The 19490-nt window shown below is 42.7% G+C and overlaps 1 protein-coding gene across 4 annotated transcripts; it reads left to right on the top strand.

The window, feature by feature from the left end:
• The first annotated feature begins 427 nt into the window (after positions 1–427).
• On the top strand, positions 428–19216 carry tmcc1b (transmembrane and coiled-coil domain family 1b). Of its 4 annotated transcripts, none has more exons than XM_062986627.1 (8): positions 428–494; positions 2849–3030; positions 7287–7330; positions 9217–9482; positions 14738–15172; positions 15653–16158; positions 17886–18021; positions 18100–19216. In XM_062986627.1, the coding sequence occupies exons 4-8, from the start codon at positions 9258–9260 to the stop codon at positions 18412–18414; spliced, it is 1617 nt and encodes a 538-aa protein (XP_062842697.1). In that variant the 5' UTR covers positions 428–494; positions 2849–3030; positions 7287–7330; positions 9217–9257; the 3' UTR covers positions 18415–19216. The 4 variants fall into 4 exon arrangements, with proteins under 4 accessions (XP_062842697.1, XP_062842695.1, XP_062842698.1 ...); XM_062986625.1 differs by having other exon boundaries at positions 8714–9482; XM_062986626.1 differs by lacking the exon at positions 428–494 and adding an exon at positions 611–785 and having other exon boundaries at positions 8714–9482.
• Positions 19217–19490: the final 274 nt, after the last annotated feature.

Below are 19490 nucleotides of genomic sequence, written 5' to 3'. Positions count from 1 at the left end.
CACACACGCACACACACACACACACACACCTGCCACCAGGTGAGGGACAGTGGGTGACCATAAACACACACACGCACACAACAAACGTTTATGACTACCTCATTATTGTAAAGGTCACCCTTTTTATTGTTATTTTTTGCACTGTTTATATTATTATTTTATTCTATTTTATATTTGTGTATATTTTGTTCTTATTGTTATTTTAATTATTTCTCTGTAACTGAGCTTTGGCAATACAAATGTCCTTATTTGTCACGCCAGTAAAGCTTCTTTTGAGTTGAGTAAACTGATTGTCCAGTGTTTATTCCTGCCCTGGTCACACTTATCACACCCACTGTGTGCGCGCCTGCGCGTGTGTGTGTGTGCGTGTGCGCGCTTGTGTGCGTGTGCGTGTGCGTGTGTGTGTGTGTGTGTGCGCGCGCTGATGGCGTCACTGTGGGCGTGCCCGAGCCGGAGAAATGAACGGTCATCAGTACGATCCTGTCAGCGCACGCGTAAGTTCTTGTTCAAATATTGCACCTTTATTACACCACGCATTTGTTTAGAATTCGCGTGTTCATTAGCGATATATTGTTTGTTTTGAATTTCACTTTAACAGCCGTGTGAGCGTGTGTGCCAGGCCGTGTGAGACTGCCCTTAGCATGCTAACTCGACCTAGCCTCTGTGTGGCTAGTACCTTTGCTAGCCGAGTTAGCTGTTACCGGAAATTAGGGTCAGTTAACCGGGACGGGGATTATTTTATCACCCCGGTCATTACAGCATCTCACCCGTGTATGCCTTATCATGTAAGTCATGTCGATTTAAAGTGCTGTCAGTGGAAATGTTTATGCTAAAATCTTCCGATAAAGGAGCTGCTCCTCCCTGTCTACAGCAGGTGTCCGACACAGCTTTAGCACACTGATATTCAAATCCAAGCACCTGACAGCACTAAGCATGTTTCATCTGAGGTGTTTTATCATCATTGCAGTGTAGTTTCTTATGTGTTTATTCTTTTATCGAATATTGACAGTATTGTTGTGGCATTTGGTATTAGATAATACCCACATCCCACACTGGATCCCACACACACACACACACACACACACACACACACAATACTGGGACTTGAGGACACAATATCTTTGTACATCTTTACTGATTTCCACTTTATGTAAGTTAACGTCATTGTGATTGTCACCATGTAACATCTTTGTGTATTTGAAGCCATAATCTGTTCAGATACGACCTGTCATTGAAAATAAAGCCAGACGATCACTTGCTGACGCCCTGTCTGGAACATATTTTATTTATTAGGATTTTAATGTCATGTTTTACACTTTGGTTACATTCATGATTCATGGTTACATCAGTTCACAAGTTTAATGTCAAACACAGTCGATGACTATTACCGACTATATGACTATACGATGACTATTACTGAATTTTGTATTATTATCTATTAGGATTTTAACGTCCTGTTGTACACACTTTGTTTACATTCATGACAGGACAGGTAGTTACTCGTTACACAAGATTTAGGGTGGCACGGTGGCTCGGTGGGTAGCACTGTCGCCTCACAGCAAGAAGATCCTGGGTTCGATCCCCAGGTGGAGCGGTCCGGGTCCTTTCTGTGTGGAGTTTGCATGTTCTCCCCGTGTCTGCGTGGGTTTCCTCCGGGAGCTCCGGTTTCCTCCCACAGTCCAAAGACATGCAAGTGAGGTGAATTGGAGATAAATTGTCCAAGACTGTGTTTTTGATATAACCTTGAGAAGTGATGAACCTTGTGTAATGAGTAACTACCGTTCCTGTCATGAATGTAACCAAAAGTGTAAAACATGACGTTAAAATCCTAATAAACAAACAAACAAACACAAGATTTATCAGTTCAAACACAGTCATGGACAATTGTATCTTCATTTCACCTCACTTGCACGTCTTTGGACTGTCGGAGGAAACCCACGCAGACGCGGGGAGAACATGCAAACTCCACACAGAAAGGACCCGGACCGTCCAAACCTGGGGATCGAACCCAGAAACGTCTTGCTGTGAGGTGACAGTCCTACCCACTGAGCCACCCCCTTGTCTAGAAATCCATCCAGGACCGTTTAATCATCTACATGAACATGAAGTCATTTTACTCTCTCCTGCTTCTATTTCTTTTTGTTGTTTTTACTTTACTGCTCACCTAACATTCCACAGACGAATGCACATAAACCATGAACATAAAAATGTAAAACAATCAAATATAGAAGGTTCAGGGTTCGATTCCCAAGTGGAGCGGTCCAGGTCCTTTCTGTGTGGAGTTTGTATGTTCTCCCCAAGACATGCAAGTGAGGTGAATTGGAGATACAAACTTGTCCATGACTGTGTTTGAACTGATGAATCTTGTGTGATGAGTAATTGTTACCTGTCCTGTCATAATTGAAACCAAAGTGTGTAAAACATGATGTTAAAGTTCTAATATATAAATATAAATATATAATACAAAATTCATTAATAGTCATGGTACAATACTGTAGAGATGCATGATGACAGTAATCAGAATAATACATTTTGCTACTGTGTTAAAACTATAGTCTTAAACCTTCAAATAGTAATTACAACAATCCTTTCAATACTACAGGTATAATGATATTGGAGTTGTGTGTTATCTGACATCAAACACTGAAACATGCAAGGCTAATTGTAGACACAATTAGATACAATAAAATGGATTGATATTAGCTCTGTTTTATTAATGTTCTTAATTATTTTACCTTCGGAAAGCAGGTTGAAACCTGCCGTTTGCCTATTTTGTATGTATGTCTGACTCGTTCGGGTAGTTTTATACTAATAACATCTTGTGTAACTTCTTTGTTTTGTGTTTCAGCATGTGACATTACCAGACCTGTCAGGATAGTTGGCAGGTGTGAGAAGCAAACAGTGACATCCGCCCTTCATTGTCGGCCGTCTATGACGTGAAGAGATTATTTTGGATTACCTACTAGGATTAATTCACATCAGCTTTCTATATGGAGGAGATGAAACGAGCAGACTGATAAATGGGCCGAGGTACAGTGCATATCAGTTATCTTGGGCTGTGAAAAATGATTTGAAATGTTTGCATGTCTGAAAATTGAGATTTAAAAAAAACAAACAAAAAACACAAAACAGAACTGATTCCAATAACTGTGAATCAAACCTTTACATCACTGTGGATACTGCTTGGCAGTGGTGTATCCAGTCTACAGTCAAATAAAAGTGTGTATGACCATGTCTGCAGGACTCCGTGTCTTCTGGAGACAGAAAAAGGGAAACGGAGACATCTCCCCAAAATAAGCCACTGACTGGACAATTGAGCTAAAAATCCATTAGTCAATAGCAGCATCTATGAAGTGGTGTGAGTGTAAAACACAGTCACTGTGTGTGACCTTGAGCTTCATGTGTGTGATGATTGAGGGTGGTTGAACTGACCCACAGAAGATTTATCACAGTTAGTTTGTTTATACTTGTTACTGCTTATGTGCTGTATCAAAGAACGATGACATGGGTTCTGCTGACGCTGGCAGATTTTAGCCAACAATGCTTTGCTTCAGTGGTTTGGTTAGCAATGACTTGACATGAATTCATGAATACAATTTAACATTCCGAAATCAGGTCATATGTGTGCAAAGCTTTTCTCATTTACAGTTTGTCAGTAACTGTTAGCAAGCATGGCTGACTCAGCCTGCATAAACAATATAAACAGAATCTAATCAATACACATTCTAATCCGTCTAATTTAGACCTTTGTCTGATTGCAAGTCAGGTTGGGAAATTTGTATTAAATGTCAGTCAATACATTACAGAAGTAAGTGCTTCCAGTATTTGCAATCAACTTTAAACAAACAGGGAAGCTTCGTCCTCTTAAAAGTCAGCATTGCATTTGGCATTCATGCCATTTAGCAGATGCTTTCATCTAAACCACTGTACAGTTGTGGCCACATACAAGCATTTGAGGCTTTAGAGGCCCAACAGTGGCAACTTAACAGTGATGGCACTTAAACCAGTGACCTTCCAATTACTAGTCCAGAACCAAAACCACTGGCTGTAGATACAAATTCACAGATTTGAGCTTGATGAACAGACAGCAGTAATGTAGCCAGACACCGTTAATCACGGATAGGTCTCAGTTTGCACGGCTGACTGATCAGGGGCTCAGACTAATCGATTGTGCAGTCTTTTAAATTAGGGTTTGTACTTACAGTTTAAAAGTGGACACAAGACTCTTCGGATCGAGTAACTGACTAACAGCTCTTACTCATTCTGATTGTGATGGGAGATGTGCAGCTATATACAGCTTTTAAAACATTTTCTGATTACGTATCAGTTTACACAGTTTAGATATAATTGTTTTGTGTCAGTTTATTTATAAAACCTTGTGCATTCTGCCTAATCAAAAGGCCAAAGCCCTTAAACAATATACTGATGCTGAAAAACAAGTAAATTAAAAAGTATTCAAGTTTTTAGCTTTGCTTTTTTTGCAGCACATTACATTCAACTCACTGAATTTGTTGCACGTGTGTGAAATTTGTAAATTAGCTGTTTTTTACTTTTATGTAAGGTCTTGTGGAAAAAACTCACCAAGCCTTTTTTTTAAAACTATTCTGTCTTGGGGATGGGGTACCTCTCTTAGCCATTCGGCACAGCATTATCTCACTTCCATTATTTACTCGCTTACACAAAAAAGAAAATGATTACACAGTCAATTAATAAGGTAAAGGATTCAGAATAAAGTCATCAATTCAATTAAGTCAAACAAGCATTTTAATGTAAACAAGCATCTAATGTAAAATGCATTTGAGGATTCCTCGGAACTCGATTCTCACCTCAGTCCATCCTAATGAAGACTAATGAGTATAAAACTACAGACATACAGCTTACGTTTGGCCATGCCTTTTAATTGATTTTTTGAAGAAGAAAAAAAGATGGTCACACGATAGAATGACAGACAATGGGAGACAGCAAATGGCTTTCAGTTGCTGACCAAGGTGCAGTTGTTAGTAGGGTATATTTGTGGATCAGTTGGGTCTTTGTAGTAAAGTTGCAGGGAAGAAATGATGAGAAGGAAAACAGGAAAAGTGGCAGAAAGTCCTTTTGTTCAGAAAGTGTATTTATTCTGTTTACATTTTAATTGGTATGTATGGTCTAACAGAGCACACCCACCACACTATTTAAATATGCTGGTGGTGTAATGTTAGGGATGCTTTACCTGCAACAGGGACTGGCAGTCTGGTTATGATTGATTAGAAAGTAAATGGTGCACTGTGAAGTGATCTGGGGAAGCATGACGTTGAAACAAGACCTCTGAATTGCTTTACACCACCTGAACGTATACGGACCAGAATCATATTGTGGAAGAAGAAACCCCTCCCCGCTCATTTAAACACCAGGCTGTAATCAGAATTTATGTTTAAATTTTAGGAGTTAGGTGTTTTAATAAGCCACGACAGTCTGATCCCGGCTCTTTCTAGGCATGATGTGTTCATCTGCTGAAATGCATCGTTTGATTTTGACCTGTGTGTTTACTTTAGGTGTGTGTAGTCTGGCTTGTCTGATGCTTGACCTGACCCAGGGTTGTTTTCATGTTTTTTCCGGAAGTTTACTCGGCTGATAAAAGGCTGTGTAGTGAGAGCATGTAATATTATGGTGTGTAAAAATGATGTGATTTTGCTTGCTTTTGGATCTCGGTTGTGTGGTCAGAGGCAGCATGTTTGTGAATGATGCAGAACAAAGAGACTTACAGCAGTTCAGTATGAACACTCCCGCTCTCACTTAATGGCCTGCATTGTTGTAGGGAGTTTTTTTCCCAGGGTTGGACTGATGCAGGTACTGAACGTGCATCAGCACGGGTACTTCTGAATGTCTCATCTCGACGATTTCATGGTTCTATCAGTCTTATGCTAAACAGTAAATGACACTGAAGAAGGAGCCTTAATTCAGTATATATACAATAATAATATATGGCTAAAAGTATGTTGACACTAGTCAGTCAAACAAGCATTTAAGAGGTTGTACAAGAAGGCTTCGCTTTCCTGTTTATTCGAAAGATGTTTATCGCAGTCGAGGTCAAAGCTCTGTTCAGGCCATGAAACCATGTCTTTTTTGCTTCTGATTTGTGTGCAGGGTCACAGGCATGTAGGAACACAGAAGAGTCTTTGCCAAACTGCTGCCATAAAGTTGAAAACATATAATTTATTTTATATAAATGATTTGATAGGCCTGTAAGCTATGGGGGTGGCTAAAACAAACAAAAACATTTTTTGAGTAATTGGTCGTGGTGTCAACATACAAACCCTGTTTCTAGGAAAAGTTGGGACATTTTGTGAAATGCAATTAATAAAAAGGATCTGTTATTTTTTCTGAACCATTATTTAGGTGACATGAAGACAAGATAAAATAAACAGACAGAAACATAATGCCTATTTTGCCATTAAACGACATATACGTGTTAAACATGGCATTAAACCCAAATAAAAAATAATCAATTCCTGCTCTGTGCCGATCCTCTGATTATAAAGTATATAATTTGATGTAGGAGCTCGGGTGGCTGTCTATTACGCCAGTACACATGATTGGCTTTGGAAAGGGGGATGGCTGAAGCCCTGCAATGTATTGGGTGTTACTGCTTTGTGGCCAGTTCTTCCCGGTGGAAACGGACTGGTCGCGACCCTGACCAAGATAAAGAGAATTATATAATGACACGAGCACGCTTCAGGTTTTAGTTCACTAGTTGACACTTCTGCAGCCTGAGTGCATTACATGACAGCACCAGCAGATGGTTGCCTGAATGCAACACATAAAACGACACCCGATTCGCATTTTGTCACCACGAATACACAATAGTGAGATCCTAAGGCCGAGAAAAACGCTCTCCGTCGGCACACATAATTGCTGTCAGGTGATTATGTAATAACTGCAACAGGCCTACGCAAGAGTGCTAATTCAGGATCAGATCTGAGCCTTGTTCATGGTTTATCTCACTTCAGCACTCCTGATAAATGGAGCATCTAGAATCTTCATCCCGTCCAGGTGCAGTTTGCCGGGTCAGGATGACTCCTGCGTACGCTGGCAGGGTCTTTAAAACGCTGGGTGTGCGTGCGCCTGTTCCACACCTCTGATTTATTCTGGTGGTTTGATGTTAAACGCACCGATGGCCAAAATGCATGGGTGTAAAGAGAGAATCGGCTGTTTATTGGATGGTGGGTGCGTGTGTGTGTGGTGTTATTTCTGTGTGTCATTGGTTTGAGTCCAGTAAGTCTGACAACAGCGTCCATTTTCTTCCATAGCTGTTCCTGAACTGAGAGCCAGAGGAGGCCAGGCTGGACTGATGGTAAGCAAAACTCGCTGTGGTTTTTCTTCATCTTCTTTTCTTATTTAGCAAAATGCCCTCTGTTTTCCTGAATGATGTTTACAGTCTGTATTGTTTATCTTGAGTTGATGTTTTTTCATACATGTATTCTGTAAATAATTACAACATATTCTGAGTGACTTAAAACCTTTTCGTAGAGAATGTGTACGACTTTTATATGAGGTATAATTTGCACATGTGGATGAGAGCTTGTCCAAAGGGTACCAGGGTTATTGGGTCTGAATATCTTCAGTATGAGATTAAGTGTCATTAGGGCTCAGACACCCTGCCTCACTTTGCCCTGGTTTACACTTCACGCATCCTTCGCGATTCACAGCCACACAACACATTACTCTTTCATCCTAACTTCATGTTTATGCTTTAATACTGCTCACACAGGTGTTTAACTGTAGTCCTGGAGTGAATTTCTGCAGTGAACCTCACCAAAGGGTCTTTCAGAATCTCTTCTTTCCATTTATATTTCATTTCTGTATTCAGTGGCGCTTAGGTGGTCCAGAGGTAAATCACGCCAACAGACATGATTGGGTATGTCTGGCGGAGGGGGCAGGTGGTGGCTGAGGCCTTGCGATTGACTGGCGTCCTGACTGTGGTGTGTTATTGCATAGCGCTCAATGATTCCAGTGAAGCAGGATCCACCACAAGCCCGACCAGAATTAAGTGCTGGTATCCACACACTCTGATCCCATTATCCAGAGGTCGTAATTGCATCAGTTATGAGAAATCCCCTCTGACACCCTCCCTGCGAACGAGTCGATCGTTGTTCGTGTAGCTGCCCAGCCTGCCGGTAGCAGAGCTGAGATTCGAACAGACGGGTTTGAGATGTCCGCTCTGATGTGCTAGTGTGTTTTACCGCTGCACCACCTAAGACCCGTATATTAAACTTTTTTTTTTATGTTCAGGGGCACTTAATATTTTTATTGCAATGACGGACCCTTGAGGCATTTCAGAAATTCACCTCACTTTTATTGTTTTGCTTTGTCACCTCGCCACTCATGACTGTAGACCGCTTACTAGAGTGTGTTATTAGTAATCTAGCAGTGATAGTGAAAGTGGGTTGGCTTTGAGAAACATACAGGTTTGACTGGTATATCGCATGACTTAAGATTTGGCTCATCAGATTGGCACGCAGTGACTCACGTTTTTACAGGAATCATTATGGAATGCGATACCTTTATGCATTATAATTGGAGTATGCCACATAATTAAAAGCATGCCACACCTTTATCTTTCTAAGCCAACTCGAGTCCCACGGCTTTGTTTTAGTAGTTCTGTATTTGCTGCTCGTGTGCTCATCACTCTTGTGTGCTGCATGTCACAATCCATGTTGTTTTCCTTCTGCGGTAGACGAGCATGACTTCCACAGATGCATGCACGCTCACAGAACCCACCCGAGTGCCAACCTTCCTGCTTCCTGGCTTTTGAATCAGCCTGTCAGGGGGCTGGTGGTGGCGGGGCCCGCACAACCCCCCGTCTTGTGCCGATCCTCTCGGTCGAGCCCGGCACCTCTCTGATGGAGCAGGGCGCTGACGAGCAACCCGCCATGGAGGAGCCCGACTCGGGGCCTCGAGCAGCTCCGGAGGCAAGCAGGAGGGCTTCCGAGCCCGAGCACAGCTTGTCCAAAATCACCCACAATGCCCTAGAGAACATGGGCGCTCTGGGCCACGGCCTGAAACAGCTCTTCCAACCGCAGCGTCGGCGCTCGTCCGTGGCGCCGCAAGACCTCTCGTCCTTCTCGGCGAGCCCTTCGCTCGAGGCCGTAGAGTCGGGGTCAGAGTTAGGGGAAAGCTCCGCCTCCATCGCCACGCCTCCCGACTCTGACCTCCCCGCAACTTCCGCTCCCCCCGCAGCTCTGAGCCGCGTGCTGCAGCAGATCCGAGGCGCTCCGCCCATGATGAAGCGAGGGACCAGCCTCCAGAGTCGCCGCAGCAAGACTGGGGGGGGAGGGGAGCCCCCCCAGAAAGGCAGCCCCCAGATCCATCGGCGCAGTACCCAGGAGGCTTTGCTGCAGGCTGGACGCCCACGCTCATCCTCCACCACGGACACGCCCAGCAGCCCCGCCCTGGCCGACATGCTCCTGACCCCCAGCTACCAGTCCACTGAGGAATCGGACAGAGTAAGTAATGAGGCGGATTCTTTTCATTACAGATACAGTTAAAAGTCTTTAGAGATGATTTCTGTCCCCTAATAGAATCAATTATCGTCCTTCTTCTTGATCTTGTTATTAGAAAATAATGCGTATAATTAGGGCCCTACAAATCACAGATTTCACACATTTTATGGCAGTCATTAAATTACACTGAATATAAACACAGAAATTGAATGATGGAATAAATGGAAGGTACAAACGGTTGAATGTAAACCTAGAACATCCAGCTCCGTCTCAAATACGAAAATACTCGTCCATGTTTTTAATCTGCATTATGCAGACATCCCAAGTCTCCTGGAAGTTCCGGGAGTCTCCCGCATATACATAGCGGCTCAGATAAAATCTCCCGGAATCTAGAACGAGCGGCCAAGAGCGACACACGCGCGCGCACAGACTTTATTCCCGATCACGTATTAAATCCGTTATCTGATATACAATCTAGTGCACTATGTAGGGAACACAAATCATCATCTAGTTATACTTTCTAGTGCACTATGTAGTGAACATGAAGTCGTTATCTAATACACTATCTAGTGCACTGTGTAGGGAACATAAATCAATTGTCTAATATACTGTCTAGTGCACTAAGTAAGGAACATAAATCCGTTATCTGATATACAATCTAGTGCACTGTGTAGGGAACATAAATCAATTGTCTAATATACTGTCTAGTGCACTAAGTAAGGAACATAAATCTGATATACAATTTAGTGCACTGTGTAGGGAACAAAATTAATCATGTAATACACTACCTAGTGCACTATGTAAGGAACACAAATCATCATCTAGTTATACTTTCTAGTGCACTATGTAGTAAACATGAAGTCGTTATCTAATACACTATCTAGTGCACTATGTAGGGAACATAAATCTGTGATCTGATATACAATCTAGTGCACTGTGTAGGGAACAAAATTAATCATGTAATACACTACCTAGTGCACTATGTAAGGAACACAAATCATCATCTAGTTATACTTTCTAGTGCACTATGTAGTAAACATGAAGTCGTTATCTAATACACTATCTAGTGCACTATGTAGGGAACATAAATCTGTGATCTGATATACAATCTAGTGCACTGTGTAGGGAACAAAATTAATCATGTAATACACTACCTAGTGCACTATGTAAGGAACACAAATCATCATCTAGTTATACTTTCTAGTGCACTATGTAGTAAACATGAAGTCGTTATCTAATACACTATCTAGTGCACTATGTAGGGAACATAAATCTGTGATCTGATATACAATCTAGTGCACTGTGTAGGGAACATAAACCAATTGTCTAATTCACTATCTAGTGCACTACGTAGGGAACATAAATTCATATCTAAAATACTATCTAAAGCACTATGTAGGGAACATAAATCCGTTATCTGATATACAATTTAGTGCACTATGTAGGGAACCTAAATCCGTTAACTTATACGCTACCTAAAGCATTATGTAAGAAACTTAAGTTTGTTATCTAGTACACTATCTAGTGCACTAAGTAAGGAACATACATTATTTTCTAATATACAATCTAGTGCACTATGTAGGGAACATTAATCTATTATCTTTCACACCAGCTAGTGCACTGTGTAGGGAACATTAATGTGTTTGTGACGCGAACAGTTAGCTAAGTAGCTCAGTTAGCAGCTCCTAAAAGTTCTGTTATCACCCATATCCTTTAGTGTGTGCGAGAGTTGTTTTTTTTTGGGTGGTGGTGGGGGGGATTTCGGTGTCTGGGTCCGGGGGTACCTCCCTGAAATGAGTTTTTGCAACTTGGAATGTCTGCATTATGAGTTCGATGTCTTATTAGGCAGCTGCCCAGGTAGGTAGTAGGCAGCAAGGCAGCTTACTAGGCTTTTAAACAGACCCAGAGTGTTATCTCTTTTACAGTGTATTAAATGACATCATGTTGGTGATCTCTCTGTTATAAAGTGATCGACACTGTGTGCAATATGGACACTCGTACCAGGCACTGCTGCTTTATCTGATGGCTATAAAGTTGCTTTGTTTTTCTTTTATTGGTTGTCACTCCAGCTGACATGCCAACGTTGCATTTTGCACTTTCACTAATATTTTTATCCACTTGATTAAGGTGCTTTAACCACTAAATAATTTGCATGCTGGCACAAATCTAACACTGATATTAAGCTGCATGTTCTGGGGAACCACTGCGAAGGCTTTCTCTTCGATGGTAGCATTAAGTGATTGATTTTTTCTTTGTACTAGAAGAATGTGAACCAGAGCTTTTGGCAGGTCGGCCCACTTAATGAAAGCTGATACAACCCTGTGTTATCTTTAATCAGTGAAGGAAATAGAACAGATGATTGGGTTGAAGCTTTTTCTGTGCAGGATATGTGTGGAGGATCAAAGTTCATCCGCAGTGAAACCCACAGACAGACGACATAAAATAAAACTCCGTTCAGATTCTTTGCATGGGTTTGGTTCTACTTGTCCCAGTCAATGGAAGAATAACTGCAAACACTATGAAGATCCGGCTGATGAACATGCTGATGCATTTTTGCCCTAATGGGAGTGGTTGACAATACCCTTATCCATGTAACAAAGCACATTATATGCACTATAGGACTATTATAAGCCGACCGGACATCCAATTCCAAAAGCATAGCCGTTAATATGTGGCTCCCTTTTACCCCTCACAAGTTTGGAGAGTGTCTGTGGGAATTGGTGCCCACACTTGTGTTCTCGTACCCTGATCTTTGAGTAAACTAGTCGAAGGCTGGCTGGCAGTCGACATTCCAGTACATCCCAAATCGTGGGTCATGTCAGGGCTTTGTGCAGGGCCTTGAAGTTTCTCCACACCAGACTTGTCAAAACATGTCTTTATGGACAGAAGCTGACCTTCCCTAAACTGTTTCCACAAAGTTAAAAGAATGATTTTTACATTTTGAATTTCTGCTGGTTTTTTCACATGGTCACAAAATATAATATAATTTCTAAATACTCATATGATATAACATTTATCATATATATACTGTATATATATATACAGTGAGGAAAATAAGTATTTGATCCCCTGCTGATTTTGTAAGTTTACCCCCTTACAAAGACTTGAACAGTCTATAAATTTATGGAAGGTTTATTTTAACAGAGAGAGACAGAATATCAACAAAAAATCCAGAAAAAAAACATTAAATAAAAGTTATAAATTAATTTGTATTTAATTAAGGGAAATAAGTATTTGATCCCCTACCAACCAGCAAGAATTCTGACCCCCACAGACCGGTTATGTGCCCATGAGGCACACAAATTAGTCCTGTCCCTGTATAAAAGACTCCTGTCACAGAATCAGTTTCTTCTGTTCAAATCTCTCGACCACCATGGGCAAGACCAAAGAGCTATCAAAGGACGTCAGGGACAAGATTGTAGACCTGCACAAGGCTGGAATGGGCTACAAGACCATCAGCAAGAAGCTTGGTGAGAAAGAGACCACTGTTGGTGCGATCATTCGAAAATGGAAGAAATACAAGATCACAGTCAATCACCCTCGCTCTGGAGCGCCATGCAAGATCTCACCTGGTGGGGTAAGAATGATTCTGAGAAAGGTGAGGTCAGTCCAGAATTACATGGGAGGAGCTTGTCAATGATCTCAAGGGAGCTGGGAGCACAGTCACCAAGAAAACCATTAGTAACACACTTCGCCGTAATGGATTGAGATCCTGCAGTGCCCGCAAAGTCCCTCTGCTCAAGAAGGCTCATGTACAGGCCCGTCTGAAGTTTGCCAATGAACACCTGAATGATTCAGAGAAAGCTTGGGAGAATGTGATATGGTCAGATGAGACCAAAATTTAGCTCTTTGGCATCAACTCCACTCGCCGTGTTTGGAGGCAAAGAAATGCCCGGTGGGGATGGTGTTCTTGGGGTCATATCCAGCATTTCTCTGCTCCCAGCCCATTTGAGGCTAATTTTCATATTTAAATGTTTTATTGCTCTAATCTGCTCCTTTTATTGTCTGCTTTATGATTTCGAGCGTAATTCCACCTCGTTATCACTGACATTAGCTTCAGATGTTATCACTGAGGATTCAGGTCAGTCATAGTACAGAAGTCCATACGGTTGTGGCATGTTGGTTATGGTCAGTGTTGAGAGTGTGGTCACGTTCAAGGTGATTTCTCATTTGCTTACTGCGGTTTACCTCTCGTTTCTGTGCTCGTGGGAAATGGAAAACATACTCAAATAAAGCTCGTATTGTTTTTGCAGGTTTATGGATCATGTGAGGCTGCATTTACACTGATTACACCCATTCTGATTTTTAATGGATGTAACCAATTCTGATAAAAAGAATTTTATAGTAATTCTGTTGGCTGTTGGCTTTGTCATTGCATTATTTCTACTTTATATTGTTTTTTTGTTCTGTATTATTGTTCTATATTTCTTATTGCTTTATTTCTTTCTTTTTAACTTTGACTCTTTCATTTTTTCTTTGTTGGGCTGTTTCTCGTGCATTTTCTTTTATCTTGCTACTGCCTACATTTAACTTTTCTTTTTTTTTTTGTGATTTGCATTTTCTTTTTCTTTATTTAGATCCTGAGATTTTTAATTTTTTCATTATTACTTTTGTTAATTTTTTTTTATTGTTGGGTTGGTTTTTTTTACTTCTTTTCTCTTTATTTTTAGTGTTTTTTTTTTGTTTTTTTTCAGGCAGGATTTGTTTTCAATCTTCTATATTTCTTTTTGCTTCCATCTTGCTTTCACTCTTTTTTACTTAAATTCTTTCTTGTTTTTTTTTCCTATTTATTTATGCGTTTTCTCCCTTCCTCTCTGCTGCTGGGGGTCCCTGATCCCTCTGACATGTGTGCAGTCCCTCGTCCCTTTCTTTACGCTCATGCTTCTGCACAGGCATTTCGGTCTGCTAACCAGGGTCCTTGAAGACCCCACCCACTTGGTCCGGTCACTTCCCCACCCAGCAGACACGGTGGCTAAGCTGCTGCAGGCATTGCCAATTGTGCCCGCTAGATGGCGCCCAGCTGACAGGTAGCAGAGCCGCGATTCGAAGCGGGGTGTTTAGAATCTTGGCGCTGGTGTGCTAGCGGAATATCTCGTTGCGCCACCTGGGTGCCCCAGTTCTTGCTTTCTTGTTGTTTTTTTTCCCTTGGTTTTGTTTTGTGCTTTTTCTTCAATTCTGGGTTTGTTTGTTTCTTTCATTCTGCATTTTTCTCATATTTTTTCTTCCTCTCTCTCACACACACTCTCTCTTCCTTTCAGGTGGATCGTTTAGAGGTCTCCGGCTTGGCCGCGTCCCCAAATGCTCTGTCCAGCAGCTCAGACGGAGGCGGCGCCTACGGCGTGGACTCGGTGGACGGAACCCCCGACCCACAGCGCACTAAGCAGGCCATCGCCCAGCTCCAGCAGAAGATCCTCAAGCTCACCGAGCAGATCAAGATCGAGCAGACGGCGCGCGACGATAACGTAGCCGAGTATCTGAAACTGGCCAATAATGCCGACAAGCAGCAGAGCGCTCGCATCAAACAGGTGTTCGAGAAGAAGAACCAGAAATCAGCGCAGAGTATTCAGCAGCTGCAGAGGAAGCTGGAGCACTACCACCGCAAACTCAGAGAGGTGGAACACAACGGCATTGCACGCCAGCCCAAAGATGTGCTGCGTGACATGCACCAGGGCCTGAAGGACGTCGGCGCCAAGGTACAAATCTGTCTAACCGGACTGTACTGTTGGAATATTGTTTCTTAGAGTTGGATTCTTATTATATTGGATTCTTAGTATATTGGACAGTATATTTGAGCTAATCATGGGCGCCATGGACTACTAACCAGGGTCCTTGCACAGTGTTGCAGACCCCATCCACTTTTAAGCCGGTCTTTTCCCACACGGCAGGCTTAATGGCCAATTTTGTGTTCTGCAGGCATTGCCAACTATGCCCGCTAGGGGGCACCCAACTTACTGCTTGCAGTGCTTAGTTTTGAACCCGTGGTAGTTCAGAATCCCAGCGCTGGTGTGCTAGAGGAACATCTTGCTGCTCCACCTGGGCGCACACATTTTTTTACCAACATTAATCAAACCGTTTTTGGCTGTGTAAAATGACCTCGGCTAATATGATAGGGTATTAGTTACAGGCTAGTAACAACCATTACCGTCCTTCATAACCTCTCCTCTGCTCATCAGGTGACCGGTGGTCTCTCCAGCATCTCCCAGGCTACTCACTCCGCCGCAGGTGCCGTCGTGTCCAAACCCCGCGAGTTCGCTTCACTCATCCGCAACAAGTTCGGCAGCGCCGACAACATCTCGTCCCTGAAGGACTCTCTGGACGAGACGCAGGGCGACGAGGTAATCCCGGGTCCTGTCCAAGTGACCGCAGTATCAGCCACCAAAACCCTGGCGACCAGTCAGTTGCAGTCCAGCCCCAAGTTCGGCAGCGAAGACGACTGCTCGAGTGCCACCTCGGGCTCGGCGGGGGCCAACAGCACCACGGGGGGGCTCGGAGGCCCCCCGAGCTCGAAGGGCAACACGCTGGAGCTCGGTCAGACCTCGGGTTTCGACGCCCTGTTTCACGAGATCCAGGAGTTGAGAGAGAACCAGAGCAGACTGGAGGACACGTTCGAGAGTCTAAAGAGTCATTATCAGAGGGACTACACGCTCATCATGCAGGCCCTGCAGGAGGAGAGATATAGGTACTCGCACAGCACACAGTTTGATTGATTGATGTGGATCACTTCAGGTTCATATTCTTTTATTTTTAATATCTAATGCTTGACCAGTGCTTCTCTGCTCACCACGGTTCTCACAACTGTTGATCTTCACCATGGAATATTTGTTTCTTAAACTCACACCTAGGGATGCACATTGTTTTAGGTTTTAAGTATTTAAGTATCTTTTTATTAGGGCTGTCAAACGATTAAATTTTTTAATCGCGATTAATCTCAGAATTTCATATAGTTAATCGCGATTAATCGCATTTAAAAAAATCTGTGTAAATGTTATAGAAAACAAGGTTTTTTAAGTGAAATGTTACAATTAAAATGGTGAACACATTTTATGCTATATGTACTGATGTTAAAAACTGCTGGGACAAGAGAAAACTGTAAGGGAGTTTTATTCACTCACATACTAGGCAGTAATACTATCCAGCAGAGACCCTCGACTTCGTATAAATGTCAGATTGTAGGTTAAAATTTCTCCATCAGCAAACATTGTAGATCAGCGGTGCTTTAGGTGGGATAAGGCGTAGTTATTGTAACAGACTTTTCTGTGGTTGTATTGTGACAATGGTTTGATGGACGTTTCTACACGAAGTGAGTGTGTTTTGACCCTTTTGGGCTTCCATAGTTCATGGACTAACGTGCTTGACTCAGCTTTCCGGTATTTGGTACCGTAACAGAATAAGTAAAAAAAAAAAGTGTTCTGCTCCCGACAACTTGTGAATATAGCGTGTATTTATTTCTTTATGAAGAAAGTGCATCCCTACAACGCTCGGTTACATTATGATAACAAACCGCAAATGAAAAACGGTGGCAAGTCCGACATTAAAACGTTTGTTCTACCAGTCAAGTCTCAACATGAACTAGAATTTGCGTTAACGGCACTTTTTTTAAATCGCGTTAAATTGAAATCGCGTTAATGCGTTATTGCGTTATTATCGCGTTAACTTCGACAGCCCTACTTTTTATGCATTTTACCCCCCTTAGTGTAGTCAATCCATTTACCAATTTAGTGTAGCCACGTCTCTCAGACGTGTGCTCCCCGTTTTCTGCGCTCTGTGCTCCTCCACTTTCTGTCCAGGCACCTGTCCTTACACAGTGTTGATAACCCCACCCCATAATCCGATCTTTCCCACCCAGCAGACTGGAAGCCAGATTTGTCTGCTGCAGGCATTAGCCAATTGTGCCCTCTAGTGAGCGGGCACCCAGCCGACGGGTAGCAGAGCCGAGATTCGAACCCCGAACCTCGAGTTCAGATTCTCGGCGGATTATCCCACTGTGCCACCTGGGCGTTACCGGTTTCCTTTAATGGACAACTGACCGACGGTTAACTGGTTGACTGTCTTATCACAATATGAAAAACATCAAGCAATTTTTACATTTTCCTGGTCAGGGTTGCAGTGGGTAGAGTTCACAGGGCTGGAATACCCTGGACAAGGAAATACCCACCCTCCATCTTCAATCATAGCCAGTCATGCCTGTATAGACGGCCAGCCAGCTGACATTCAAACTCGTATATGGACTTTCCAGATTTTCCAGATTTCCAGCTGGTTTCATAATTGTGACGTGTGATTTTGTTAGCAAAACACATTTTCTGACTAAGATCAGACAGCAGTTTCAGTACCCACTTACAAAATGCATTTAAATGATTAAATGAGTATATGTATAAAATGTACCGTGTCGTGCTCTTTTATGAACAGATGTGAACGTCTGGAAGAGCAGTTGAATGATCTCACAGAGCTTCATCAGAATGAAATTCTCAACCTGAAGCAGGAGCTTGCGAGCATGGAGGAGAAAATAGCATACCAGTCTTACGAACGAGCCAGAGACATACAGGTACTTCATCTTCGTAGTTGCTGTCATGTAGATTGCACCACAAGCTCTTTCTGAACTTTTGCACCCGTGTGTCCCTAGGAAGCGCTGGAGGCGTGTCAGACCCGCATCTCGAAAATGGAACTGCAGCAGCAGCAGCAGCAGGTGGTGCAGTTAGAGGGACTGGAGAACGCCACGGCCCGCACTCTGCTCGGCAAGCTCATCAACGTGCTGCTGGCCGTCATGGCCGTCCTGCTGGTGTTCGTGTCGACGGTGGCCAACTGTGTGGTCCCGCTGATGAAGACGCGCGGTCGTACCATCTCCACCGTCATCCTCGTCATAGTCCTAGCTTTCCTCTGGAGGAACTGGGAGGCCATGTCTCAGTATCTGGACCGTTTCTTGCTGCACTCTAGATGACCTGCATGGGCAGAGGAAGCTTGGTGACGTGAAGAGAAAGCCGGAGCGAGGCAGTGCAGGATGGGACGGGACGGGACGGGTCCTGACCTTGAGCACTGAGACTAGCGCACTGCCTCAGCCTCTCTGAGTTCAAAGGGACGGCGCTCGACAAAAACGGTGGCGATGAGGTCGATTTGAACGCTTGGTTTCTCATCCAAGGAGTGAATTTGTTTACATTTTAATGAAGTTTTACTCTGTACTGGACAACTTGTAATGGACGATTATTTTTATTTGGTGTTGAAAGTGATGCAAGTTGTGTTGCTTGATGTCCTTGTTATTCTAATATACATTTATGCAAATAACCAGAATCTGGTTGTGCTGCACTGAATTAACGCTGGAGTGGTTCGAGTGCGGGAAAATGTTCTCATCAGCCTAGCGTTCACTCACTTTTCTCCTACAACCCGTTATCCTCTCTCATTCTCTCTCAAATCTCACCTTCTCTCTTTCTTCTGCTGCACTTTGTCCCATTCCTCCTACAGATCTCCTGCATAGTCATCGCTGGAACAGATGGGATCAGCCTGTGCACATGAATTTGGATATAAAAGACCCCAGGCTGGTCCTTCCTTTTGATCTCTAGCCCCCGACCTGGCTCTGACAGAGGCGCCGCCTCACACATGAACTGAACGAACATACTTGAAGAGCTCGAAAGGCTCAAAGACTCTCAGTGCTTCCGTACTGTTTCTTTATAGAGACGATAAAATAGTCCTTTTTAGTTTTTATTTTTTAAAAATGAATGAAATAAACAGGCTGTTTTAAAAGTGAACTGTTTCCTCTGTTATTTACACTCAGCTTTAAACTTATTGGCATAATTACCATTAGAGCCATCAGTGTGTTAAAAATGCCTTTCTAATAAAATGTTTGAGTTCAAGAGAGGCTTTGATGTCATTTCAACTATATACAAGTACATATTAAAATAAAACCACATTCCTCCAGGACCAGGGTGCAACACAGAACACACGGCGTGCAAGACAATACAATATACACAGTAATAAAGGGAAATGAGACTAGAGACAAGAATAATTAATGATATACTGATC

The sequence above is a fragment of the Trichomycterus rosablanca genome, chromosome 24 (assembly GCF_030014385.1).
Source record: "Trichomycterus rosablanca isolate fTriRos1 chromosome 24, fTriRos1.hap1, whole genome shotgun sequence".
In the NCBI taxonomy this organism is placed as follows: Eukaryota; Metazoa; Chordata; class Actinopteri; order Siluriformes; family Trichomycteridae; genus Trichomycterus; species Trichomycterus rosablanca.
This window is presented reverse-complemented; position numbering and strand designations above follow the sequence as displayed.

Bases quoted from the DNA above. Each gene is read 5' to 3' on its own strand.
- tmcc1b (XM_062986625.1), top strand. From the start codon at position 8,733: ATGCATGCACGCTCACAGAACCCACCCGAGTGCCAACCTTCCTGCTTC. The intron at 15,173-15,652 runs GTACAAATCTGT...TCTGCTCATCAG, and splicing joins TGAAGGACGTCGGCGCCAAG to GTGACCGGTGGTCTCTCCAG. The intron at 16,159-17,885 runs GTACTCGCACAG...TTTTATGAACAG, and splicing joins CTGCAGGAGGAGAGATATAG to ATGTGAACGTCTGGAAGAGC.